Source organism: Oncorhynchus mykiss, chromosome 9 (assembly GCF_013265735.2).
Source record: "Oncorhynchus mykiss isolate Arlee chromosome 9, USDA_OmykA_1.1, whole genome shotgun sequence".
In the NCBI taxonomy this organism is placed as follows: Eukaryota; Metazoa; Chordata; class Actinopteri; order Salmoniformes; family Salmonidae; genus Oncorhynchus; species Oncorhynchus mykiss.
This window is the reverse complement of record NC_048573.1, coordinates 10,493,877-10,505,965: the sequence shown is the minus strand read 5'-3', so window position 1 is coordinate 10,505,965 and position 12,089 is coordinate 10,493,877. Positions and strand designations below refer to the sequence as shown.

At 44.8% G+C, this 12,089-nt stretch overlaps 1 protein-coding gene across 2 annotated transcripts in view; it reads right to left on the bottom strand.

Moving 5' to 3' along the window:
- LOC110531424 (NHS-like protein 2) overlaps positions 1-12,089 on the bottom strand; it is a 137,656-nt gene that overhangs the window by 18,464 nt on the left and 107,103 nt on the right. For both annotated transcript variants that reach the window (XM_036987292.1, XM_036987293.1), the window contains exons 3-4: positions 3,520-3,665; positions 463-676 (exon numbers count right to left, since the gene is read on the bottom strand). In XM_036987292.1, the coding sequence (XP_036843187.1) occupies positions 463-676; positions 3,520-3,665 (360 nt within the window). The remainder of the gene's footprint in view (positions 1-462; positions 677-3,519; positions 3,666-12,089) is intronic.

Below are 12,089 nucleotides of genomic sequence, written 5' to 3'. Positions count from 1 at the left end.
TGACACCTAACCTTACCAAGCTAGTCTATCACACCTAACCTTACCAAGCTCGTCTAACACACCTAACCTTACCAAGATAGTCTATCACACCTTACCAAGCTAGTCTATCTATCACAGCTAACCTTACCAAGCTAGTCTATTACATCTAACCTTACCAAGCTAAACTATTACATCTAACCTTACCAAGCTAGACTATCACAGCTAACCTTACCAAGCTAGTCTATTGCATCTATCCTTACCAAGCTAGTCTATCACACCTAACCTTACCAAGCTAGTCTATCACAGCTAACCTTACCAAGCTAGTCTATCTAGCTAACCTAACCAAGCTAGTCTATTACATCTAACCTTACCAAGCTAGTCTATCATATCTAACCTTAACAAGCTAGTCTATTACATCTAACCTTACCAAGCTTACCACACACACACACTACCCCCACACACTATTTCCACACCATGCCCCACCTGTGACGTCGGGGGGCAGCAGGTGAGCGGGTGTCCGTTGTCCCAGGTGCCAGCGGGGTTTCTCGGCCACGGGGGGTCCTAGAGAGGTACTACTCCACACCACCAGAGGGCGATCTGACCCACAGGGTGATGGGGAGGAGGACGGGTCTACACCCCTATTGATTCCTACTGAGGAGGTCTCATCCTCCTCACACACCTGCCTCTTAGACGCCGGCTGGAGGGGAAGGGGTGGTTGAGTGGGAGAGGAGAGGAGAGGAGAGGAGAGGAGAGGAGAGGAGAGGAGAGGAGAGGAGAGGAGAGGAGAGGAGAGGAGAGGAGAGGAGAGGAGAGATATTTCAGATTCAAAATCGTTGGAAAGCGGAGAAGGCTGGAAAACGCCGCACACTGCTGCTCATGCTCCCAGGTGATATTTATTTACAACTTATTGACCCTTAGGTCTTCATCAGGCATCCATATCCCAGGTGGGGGTGGAAGGTCCTATATATAAGGGCAGTCACTCAGTGACATCACTTCCTGAAACAGGAGGAAAAGACATGTATAACATAGTTTCACAATGTTAACATTCAATGTATCAAAATATATGATCATACACAGAGAATGTGATCAATGTTTATAGTAATATACATACACATACAATATTCAACACTATTTGGACTTATTGAAACTATTTAAAAAAAGTTTCAAGTCAAACTCCTCATTAAGGCCAAGAGGAGACAGTAGGTTGAGCCTGTGGATCCAGAAAGATTTCCTTTGAAGAAGTTTCTTCTCAATGTCCCTCCCCTGCATGACATGTACATTTCTACGGCTATGTATCTCAGAGAACTAATGGGATGTTCAGCGTGTACACAGAAGGCTGACATGAGATGTCATTTGGAAACCAATAAATCATTTTGTGTATTTAACTTGTAAGCCAAGCCCAACACTAGGCATATCAAATGAAAGTCTACAGTAAATCTCTCGGATCTATGCATTATCTTATTAATAATGCAAATATTTTTCGAAATGCAGGTAACTCATGACATCTCATGATAGTACATTGATGAAAACATTGAGAGAAGGATTCTACCAAAATAAATTGCAAATGTTTTTAAACAACTATTATCTTGACTAAATTGGCACCAAAGGGTTAGTAAAAATGAAGTTAAGGTACTTGTCCAGTGAAAATCTCACTTTTAAAAGTTCATATTCTGTTAACTGAGTCAAAGCATAAATTGGAGAAAAAATACTTAAAGGGTCAGTGAAGTCAAAAATGATATTTCCAGTTTTTTTATATTTCCACACTTTGAGCTCATAATTACACAGAAATTGTGAAAATTATGATAATGCCCTTTTAGTGTAAGAGCTTTTGGAGAAAAAAAAAACACTTGAAATTTCCTCCTGTTCAAGGGGAATGGAGTTTTTGGCCAACAGCATGACATCACAATCTGATCTGATTATTCTGACCAATGACAAGCCATCTTTGATTTGCATATGTATCCTCCTACTTTGAAGGGGTAACTGGGGTCGACTCTAGAGTCTAGACGATCCTATCCACCAATCAGGGCTATTTATGTAAATATCTTTAAATGTGTATCAACACGCTCCACATTCAGACTGAGTATTGCATTAATATTTGCACATGCAAACGAACATTATCAAATAGCTATACTCTATCTTCACTCTGTTATCATTTCACCCAGCTAGCTAGCTATAAACCAATGCGTTATCTACATTGTGCAGCTATATATATATATTTTTTTCTAAATGTAAATGTAACCTTAATGTAACTAGGCAAGTCAGTTAAGAATAGATTCTTATTTACAATGACGGCCTTGGAACAGTGGGTTAACTGTCTTGTTCAGGGGCAAAACAACAGATTTTTACCTTGTCAGCTCGGGGATTTGTTCCAGCAACCTTTCAGTTACTGGCCCAACACTCTAACCATTAGGCTACTTGCTGCCCCAATGCGTTATCTAAATTTCGCAGCTATATAATGATGCGTTATCTAAATTTCGCAGATACATAATGATGCGTTATCTAAATTGCGGCCTCGACTCCGCCATAGAAAAAAAACAGAATAGAAGCTCCAGTAATACGGATAGCCTAACGATTGAACGGTTTGGAGCGTGTATTGAAGCTATGGGCAAGTTCGTTTCACATGGCCCGGTGCCCCGGGTCGGTGGAGATTTCTCTTTAGGATCAATGGAATGGTCGAAAATGAGTCAACCCTGCACAACCCTGCCTTAAAAGTTAGAGGTCAAACCATTCATCTTGGGTTAACGGGGGGGGGGGGGGGGATCTAAAAGCAATCATGTCACGAAATTTTAACATTTTTAAAATTTTAATATATTTTGTTTTATGCAGACTAGCTAACAAATAAGAGCAACTTGACAAATGAGAAAATGGATGATGATTTGCTGGTAAAAAAAAAGGGGGAGGTGCTAAAACACTAGTTTATTTATTAGTTTATTTTAATTTGCTCCATAGCAAAGGCGGCCAAGTGTAGGGTTGTCACTAGTTACCACAGCCACAAAGTCCCAAACCACGTCTTTCTCTACATTTTCTGTTCTTAAAAACAGATTTCAAACCTGTCACTTTAACCCTAACATTAACCATACTCCTAACCTTAGCCTAACACTAACCATAAATGAAGACCCATAAAAAACACATTTTTGTTTTCATGAATTTGTACAATATATTTTGATGGCTCATTTTGATGGTTTTATCTAGTGGAAACCCAAGTGTAGACTATTGAGAAAAGCTGTTTGGCTCTCAGACGACTCGCGAACAGAAAGAACTTTGAAGCAGGTGTTTCTAATTAATAAACAGTGCCAATACATAGGTAACATTTACATAAAACCCAGCTCTGAAACAAATTTGCACATCATGTCACAGGAAACGACACGTTAAGACTCTCTGAAACATGTGAAGTCACACATGCAGATCTGGTATTTCAAGCCCAAATATCTCATACATGAACTAAAATGATCACTTATTGACTTACATCGTTGTGCAACATAATGTAAGTAGGTAAGTAAGTAGGTAACTGTAAAGTTAAATAAAGGCGTAAATATTTACCAGGAAGAGGAATTCAGGTCTCTTGTTGTTGAGGGAGATAGGGGAACGACTCAGGGTGGTGGTATCGTCAGAACTCTGGGAAGACACTGTGGGGTGGCGGAACGTCTGGCCTGTTAACTTGGTGTCGTACAGCTGCTCTTCAAAGTCTGTAGGAACACACACACACACACACACACACACACACACACACACACATCAGAGTTAGTCAAGTTGCAGAACATCCGTCCCGTTAGCTGCTTCTTGAAGTTCAAAGCAGAAACACCAGTTAGTCACATGCAATAAATACACACTGCAGAGATACCAGCCGGTTAGGCGTCCACCTCTAGTCTGGCTCACTGCATACTCTATCCACCTCTAGTCTGGCTCACTGCATACTCTATCCACATCTAGTCTGGCTCACTGCATACTCTATCCACCTCTAGTCTGGCTCACTGCATACTCTATCCACCTCTAGTCTGGCTCACTGCATACTCTATCCACCTCTAGTCTGGCTCACTGCATACTCTATCCACCTCCTCTCTCTCCACCTCCTCTCTCTCCACCTCCTTTCTCTATTTCTCCTTCCTCTCTCTCTTTCTTTCTTGCCCGTTGTTGCTCTCTCTCTCTCTCCCTGCATCTCTCTCTCTCTCTCTCTCTCTTTCTCTCCTCATGTTTCCCACTCTCCTCAGGACTCCCCCTCAGGCCATTGTAAACATACTGATTACCATTCCACAACCCCCCCCCAAAACTCCCAAAACACCCCCACTAGCCATTATTTTGCCCCAAAACACAATCCTCTACTCTTCCACTCCCCTAACCCCACCCCCTCTTCACTCATCCCTGCAACCCCATACTCCCTCCCATTCCACACACACACACACACACACACACACACACACACACACACACGCAAACACACACAAACACATGCAAACACACGCATGCAAACATACACCCCACCCCAAGCCCTGGCCCGCCCCCAAACTCCTTTTTTTGGGGGGAGGGTGGTTTGAAGGGGGTAAAGGGTTTGGGAGGGGGTTGTAAGTGAACTTGCTCTCTGGGACAATACGGATGCCTTCCTCCTAGTGTAGGGTTGCCTAGCAATTCCAGTATCCCGGAGACAATGGAACAGCCCTTTAATCAACAATGGCCTGGAGTGAATCCCCTGACCAGGGAAGAGGGACAGACCTGGCAACTGATTCTAGTTTGAACAATAATGACCTCCTTACTGGGAGCCTGTGGTTGCCAGGTCTGGTTCTAGTCTGACTAAAGAAAACAAATCTGGCAACTTGATCACCTAACTTCACTTCTTAATTTAACCTTTTTTTATAACGAGGACAAGAGACAGTAACAGCAAATGTAACATCCTCAGTTAGCACTCTTTAAGGGGAAGTTGAACATGTCGTGTACTGCTGGTTGTAGTCAGGTACCTTACAAAGCTACCTTACTAGTATACTTTATGGTGAACGTGGAATGAATGAGAATACCAGCAACAACTTCTTTATGACTTTGTTGATTACATTTCCACACATGTTGTGTTGCATTTTCTGCACTGTAATGAAATCTAGCCCGAGTGCCAGTATGCTATCATGTGAACTCCTTGTCATGACAAAAAAAAATGTTTGGCTTTTGACAATTGACCAATTGAATTGAGTTAGAAAGACCACAAACATATCTGGGACCAGGCTAGATGAAATCTGCTTTGTGGTGCAATTTATTTTTGAAAACTTAAATCTATGCCAGTGCTTCTGTTTAATGTATTAGTCTAACTATCGGAAGTAGCAGACCTGACACACACACACACACACACACACACACACACACACACACACACACACACACACACACACACACACACACACACACAGTCTCTCAGACTGTAGCTACTGTCAACAGACAGATGTTCCGCTATAAAACATACAGTGAAACTTTCAGTCTATTCAACACAACGGTACGAGTCCCTATTCTCATCCAAAGCTGCTCTTAATGTGAGGTACAGACAGATACAGATGGTAGTAATTTATTTAACTTTGTCTCCTCGGTAAGAAAAGCACCACTTATTTTTAAAATTAGGAATCCAATGTGCCATTTGTTTATTTCTGTGTTTACGTGACTAATGCTACTACTTTTGGGGAAAATGTGTTGTATAGGAATGCATCACGGTATAGAAATAGCAGAACAAGAGTGGTTCTACCATTCTATGGTGGCATTGCAAGGAGCACAGAAGGCTATATATATATATATATATGGTGAGTGATAACAGTTAAATGAAATCTGCAATGTGCAGAAGTGACGAAAGAACAACAAGTAATACACAAATAATACACCATAGCTTGAAAAATAAGTTTCTCTCAATGAGATTTTTTTGACTGTAAAATAATGCAAATATGGAGGTAAGTGAGTTTGTTGGATAACATCAGCTCTCTCCCGAGACATGACTGAGCAACCCAACACTGTCCCTTTCCCTATACAGTGCACTACGTAGGGAATAGAGTGCTATTTGGGATACATCCTCTGTCTCACACCTCAGGCTAACGTAGCGTTAGCATTCCAGTGGAAAAACGTATTTAACCCTGTTTTTAATTAGCATAACCTTGCTAACATTCCCCCCCATTAAAACATATGAGATTTATGGTCAAATATGCTGACGCTAAAGTTACAGTGCAGTGAGTCAAATGGTACCCTAGTCCCTACGTAGTGCACTGTTTTTGACCAGGGCTCATAGGGTGAAAAGTAGTGCACTGTGTGGGGAATTTGGGACGCAGAGCCTGGAGCTGCTATGACCGTATTGCTCACTAGCTACTGTTGGTTCTGCTATAAATACTCAACTGGAATCATTCAAGTGAATACACAGAACACACACACACACACACACACACACACACACACAGAGAGAGAATAATTAGCCAATTAGAGAGATGTGTGACGCCACTCAAGCTCAAGTCACCAGACCACATGAAGAGATAGAGGGAGGAGAGCAGAGAGAGATCCACACAGCTAGTCCACACAGTTACTGTTAGTAGAGTACACTACAGTATAGTGAAGGACGCAGAGAGGGGCTAGTGTGTGTGTGTGTGTGTGTGTGTGTGTGTGTGTGTGTAACAGTAAGGGTCTGTGTAACCGTGTTAGAGGAGGTAGATGGTATCAGTCTGGTATACCGTAACACTGTTCCCTACTGTTTATCGAACTGTTAAAACAAGCAGGACCACGATGGAAATGTGTCTCTAAAGGTTCTCCTTGTGTTTTAATCCTTGTTTTTTTTAAATCGATGTGCTATTGTACACTCTTCCCTACGGGCCCTGGTCGAAAGTAGTGCACTATGTAGGGGAAAGGGTGCCATTTGGGACGCAGCCCAGACTGAGTTTTGTTTCCAGGTCCTGCTCCAATACTTTTAATATGCCTCCTTCATTTGTCAAATCATTCCTGTGATCTGACATCATACCGGTGACATCATACCGGTGACATCATGGAGCTGGAGATGGATTCCAATCTGCTAAAGGGCTCCCTTCCTTCCCTCCTTGACCCCTTTACCCCTTGCTTATCGTCTCCTTTCCTGTGTCATTGTCTCCTTTCCTCTGTCCTTGTCAACCCTCCCTCTGAGTAGATAAGTGTCAGTAATATTGCAACATTAGAACTGCCAATCATTTTCACCATGGTGACACAGTAACTCCATCAAATTACATCTGAACTGTCATAACCAAAACAATCCCAGGAAAGTCAATGTTCAATCATGAGAACAGAGTAATGAGACAGAAGATGCCTCCCAAATGTCACCTTCTTCCCTATATAGCAAACTAATTTTGACCAGGGCCCACTACTTTTGACCAGGGCCCACTACGTTCCCCATAACCACCAGGGGTGATAGGTAGTCTAGTGGTTAGAGTGTAGGGGCGGTAGGTAGCCAAGTGGTTAGAGTGTAGGGGCGGTAGGTAGCCTAGTGGTTAGAGTGTAGGGGCGGTAGGTAGCCTAGTGGTTAGAGTGTAGGGGCGGCAGGTAGCCTAGTGGTTAGAGTGTAGGGGCGGCAGGTAGTCTAGTGGTTAGAGTGTAGGGGCGACAGGTAGTCTAGTGGTTAGAGTGTAGGGGCGACAGGTAGCCTAGTGGTTAGAGTGTAGGGGCGGCAGGTAGCCTAGTGGTTAGAGTGTAGGGGAGGCAGGTAGCCTAGTGGTTAGAGTGTAGGGGCGGCAGGTAGTCTAGTGGTTAGAGTGTAGGGGCGGTAGGTAGCCTAGTGGTTAGAGTGTAGGGGCGGCAGGTAGCCTAGTGGTTAGAGTGTAGGGGCGACAGGTAGCCTAGTGGTTAGAGTGTAGGGGCGGCAGGTAGTCTAGTGGTTAGAGTGTAGGGGCGGCAGGTAGCCTAGTGGTTAGAGTGTAGGGGAGGCAGGTAGCCTAGTGGTTAGAGTGTAGGGGCGGCAGGTAGTCTAGTGGTTAGAGTGTAGGGGCGGCAGGTAGCCTAGTGGTTAGAGTGTAGGGGCTGCAGGTAGCCTAGTGGTTAGAGTGTAGGGGCGGCAGGTAGCCTAGTGGTTAGAGTGTAGGGGCGGCAGGTAGTCTAGTGGTTAGAGTGTAGGGGCGACAGGTAGTCTAGTGGTTAGAGTGTAGGGGCGGCAGGTAGTCTAGTGGTTAGAGTGTAGGGGCTGCAGGGTAGCCTAGTGGTTAGTGTGTAGAGGCGGCAGGTAGTCTAGTGGTTAGAGTGTAGGGGCTGCAGGGTAGCCTAGTGGTTAGAGTGTAGAGGCGGCAGGTAGTCTAGTGGTTAGAGTGTAGGGGAGGCAGGTAGCCTAGTGGTTAGAGTGTAGGGGCGGCAGGTAGCCTAGTGGTTAGAGTGTAGGGGAGGCAGGTAGCCTAGTGGTTAGAGTGTAGGGGCGGCAGGTAGTCTAGTGGTTAGAGTGTAGGGGAGGCAGGTAGCCTAGTGGTTAGAGTGTAGGGGCGGCAGGTAGCCTAGTGGTTAGAGTGTAGGGGCGGCAGGTAGTCTAGTGGTTAGAGTGTAGGGGAGGCAGGTAGCCTAGTGGTTAGAGTGTAGGGGCGGCAGGTAGCCTAGTGGTTAGAGTGTAGAGGCGGCAGGTAGTCTAGTGGTTATAGAGTGTAGGGGCGACAGGTAGCCTAGTGGTTAGAGTGTAGAGGCGGCAGGTAGTCTAGTGGTTATAGAGTGTAGGGGCGACAGGTAGCCTAGTGGTTAGAGTGTAGGGGCGGCAGGTAGCCTAGTGGTTAGAGTGTAGGGTAAGTAACCGAAAGGTTGCTGGATCGAATCCCAGAGCTGACAAGGTAAAACAAGACAAGGTAAAAATCAGTTAACCCACTGTTCTCCTGAGCAAGGCAGTTAACCCACTGTTCCCCTGAACAAGGCAGTTAACCCACTGTTCTCCTGAACAAGGCAGTTAACCCACTGTTCCCCTGAACAAGGCAGTTAACCCACTGTTCTCCTGAACAAGGCAGTTAACCCACTGTTCCCCTGAACAAGGCAGTTAACCCACTGTTTCCCTGAGCAAGGCAGTTAACCCACTGTTCTCCTGAACAAGGCAGTTAACCCACTGTTCTCCTGAACAAGGCAGTTAACCCACTGTTCTCCTGAGCAAGGCAGTTCCCCTGAACAAGGCAGTTAACCCACTGTTCCCCTGAACAAGGCAGTTAACCCACTGTTCCCCTGAACAAGGCAGTTAACCCACTGTTCCCCTGAACAAGGTAGTTAACCCACTGTTCCCCTGAACAAGGCAGTTAACCCACTGTTCTCCTGAACAAGGCAGTTAACCCACTGTTCCCCTGAACAAGGCAGTTAACCCACTGTTCCCCTGAGCAAGGTAGTTAACCCACTGTTCCCCTGAACAAGGCAGTTAACCCACTGTTCCCCTGAACAAGGCAGTTCCCCTGAACAAGGCAGTTAACCCACTGTTCCCCTGAACAGGGCAGTTAACCCACTGTTCCCCTGAACAAGGCAGTTAACCCACTGTTCCCCTGAACAAGGCAGTTAACCCACTGTTCTCCTGTTAACAGGTCCCGGTTGTTAGGGGTGGGGCAGCTGGGCTGTTTATGAAGGGCCCATACACACAGTACACACACACACACACACACACTGACAACTTGATGTCCAAAATATATTAATTTAATGTCAGTAACGTTAGCTATAATACTTAAAGTCAAGCTGGTCCCAATATCCCATATCCCAATCTATACAATCTCCCATATCCCAATCTATACAATCTCCCATTTCCCAATCTATACAATCTCCCATATCCCAATCTATACAATCTCCCATATCCCAATCTATACAATCTCCCATATCACAATCTATACAATCTCCCATATCACAATCTATACAATCTCCCATATCCCAATCTATACAATCTCCCATATCACAATCTATACAATCTCCCATATCCCAATCTATACAATCTCCCATATCCCAATCTATACAATCCCCCCCTTGGGGTGTATTCCCTTAATAGTGCACTACTTTTGGTTAAATATAGTGCACTATATAGGGAATAGGGTGCCATTTGGAACTGACTCGGCCTTGGTGTAAATTGATTTTAAAAAATGATTTAACCTTTCTTTAAACTAGGCAAGTCTGTTCAGAACAAATTCTTATTTACAATGACGGCCTACACCGGTCAAACCCGGACCTGGGCCAATTGTGCACCCCCCTATGGGACTCCCAATCATGGCCGGGTGTGATACAGCCTGGATTCGAACCAGGGACTGTAGGGACAACTCTTGCACTGAGATGCACTTCACCACTCAGGAGCAGCAACAACAACCACCAATAAATAGCCTTAAAGGGGAAGTTCACCCAACTACGATCTTTTGGTATTTTCCTTCATTAGTCTACTGTTGATACAGTCCCACAATGTTTTGCATGTCAGCAATTGGACTTTCAAGAAGTGTGACCTTCATTATAATGACGCTAACCCCTGACCACTCTCTAATTGAGGACCAAGGAAGAAAAAAAAACTACTAACCACAACAGGCCTTTCAACTGCAGGTCAAAGAGTCATATGGTTTAAATAGTTGAAATACTTTGAAGTGAAACTCGAGTTAAGATTGACAACCAAACTCCTAGACTAGTCCCTAAAGAACGATATCTAACTCTTCATGCCAGGCTACATAAATCAAACTCACCTCAAGAATATGAAAGTATTTCAGGGGATGTGTTTGATATGGGGTAGAAGAATACACTACTATTATTATTTAATTTATTAGCTGATATTTATAAATGAAAGATCAAATCCAACCTCATTTGATGATATAACTATTGTAGAAGTGCTCTCATCTGGGATAGCAAACACAAAGAAGTGCTTTAGGAATACAGGGACTAATGGATGAGGTACAGTACTGTGCAGACCTTGGTGTTACACCTGGGACTAATGGATGAGGTACAGTACTGTACAGACCTTGGTATTACACCTGGGACTAATGGATGAGGCACAGTACTGTACAGACCTTGGTGTTACACCTGGGACTAATGGATGAGGCACAGTACTGTACAGACCTTGGTGTTACACCTGGGACTAATGGATGAGGCACAGTACTGTACAGACCATGGTGTTACACCTGGGACTAATGGATGAGGCACAGTACTGTACAGACCTTGGTGTTACACCTGGGACTAATGGATGAGGTACAGTACTGTACAGACCTTGGTATTACACCTGGGACTAATGGATGAGGCACAGTACTGTACAGACCTTGGTGTTACACCTGGGACTAATGGATGAGGCACAGTACTGTACAGACCTTGGTGTTACACCTGGGACTAATGGGTGAGGCACAGTACTGTACAGACCTTGGTGTTACACCTGGGGTGCTGAGTACTGCTCCTGTGTGTTTCTCTGTGTGTGTGTGGCTTGCCTGGTTGGGGTGCTGAGTACTGTTTCTGTGTGTTTCTCTGTGTGTGTGTGGCTTGCCTGGTTGGGGTGCTGAGTACTGTTTCTGTGTGTTTCTGTGTGTGTGTGTGTGTTGCTTGCCTGGTTGGGGTGCTGAGTACTGTGTCTGTGTGTTTCTCTGTGTGTGGCTTGCCTGGTTGGGGTGCTGAGTACTGTGTCTGTGTGTTTCTCTGTGTGTGTGTGTGTGGCTTGCCTGGTTGGGGTGCTGAGTACTATGTCTGTGTGTTTCTCTGTGTGTGTGTGTGTGGCTTGCCTGGTTGGGGTGCTGAGTACTGTGTCTGTGTGTTTCTCTGTGTGTGTGTGTGGCTTGCCTGGTTGGGGTGCTGAGTACTGTGTCTGTGTGTTTCTCTGTGTGTGTGTGTGGCTTGCCTGGTTGGGGTGCTGAGTACAGTGTCTGTGTGTTTCTCTGTGTGTGTGTGTGGCTTGCCTGGTTGGGGTGCTGAGTACAGTGTCTGTGTGTTTCTCTGTGTGTGTGTGTGTGGCTTGCCTGGTTGGGGTGCTGAGTACTGTGTCTGTGTGTTTCTCTGTGTGTGTGTGTGTGTGTGGCTTGCCTGGTTGGGGTGCTGAGTACAGTACCCCACTGTTGTATACTGTATTATAATCTATGTATTAAAGAATGCGTAGATGCTCCTGCAGTTTATTGTGTAAAAATATTTCAACACAAACACTGCCAAAAAGCCAGCAGTGGCTGGCTGGTATCTTTATTGTTATGAGTTTAACTCCA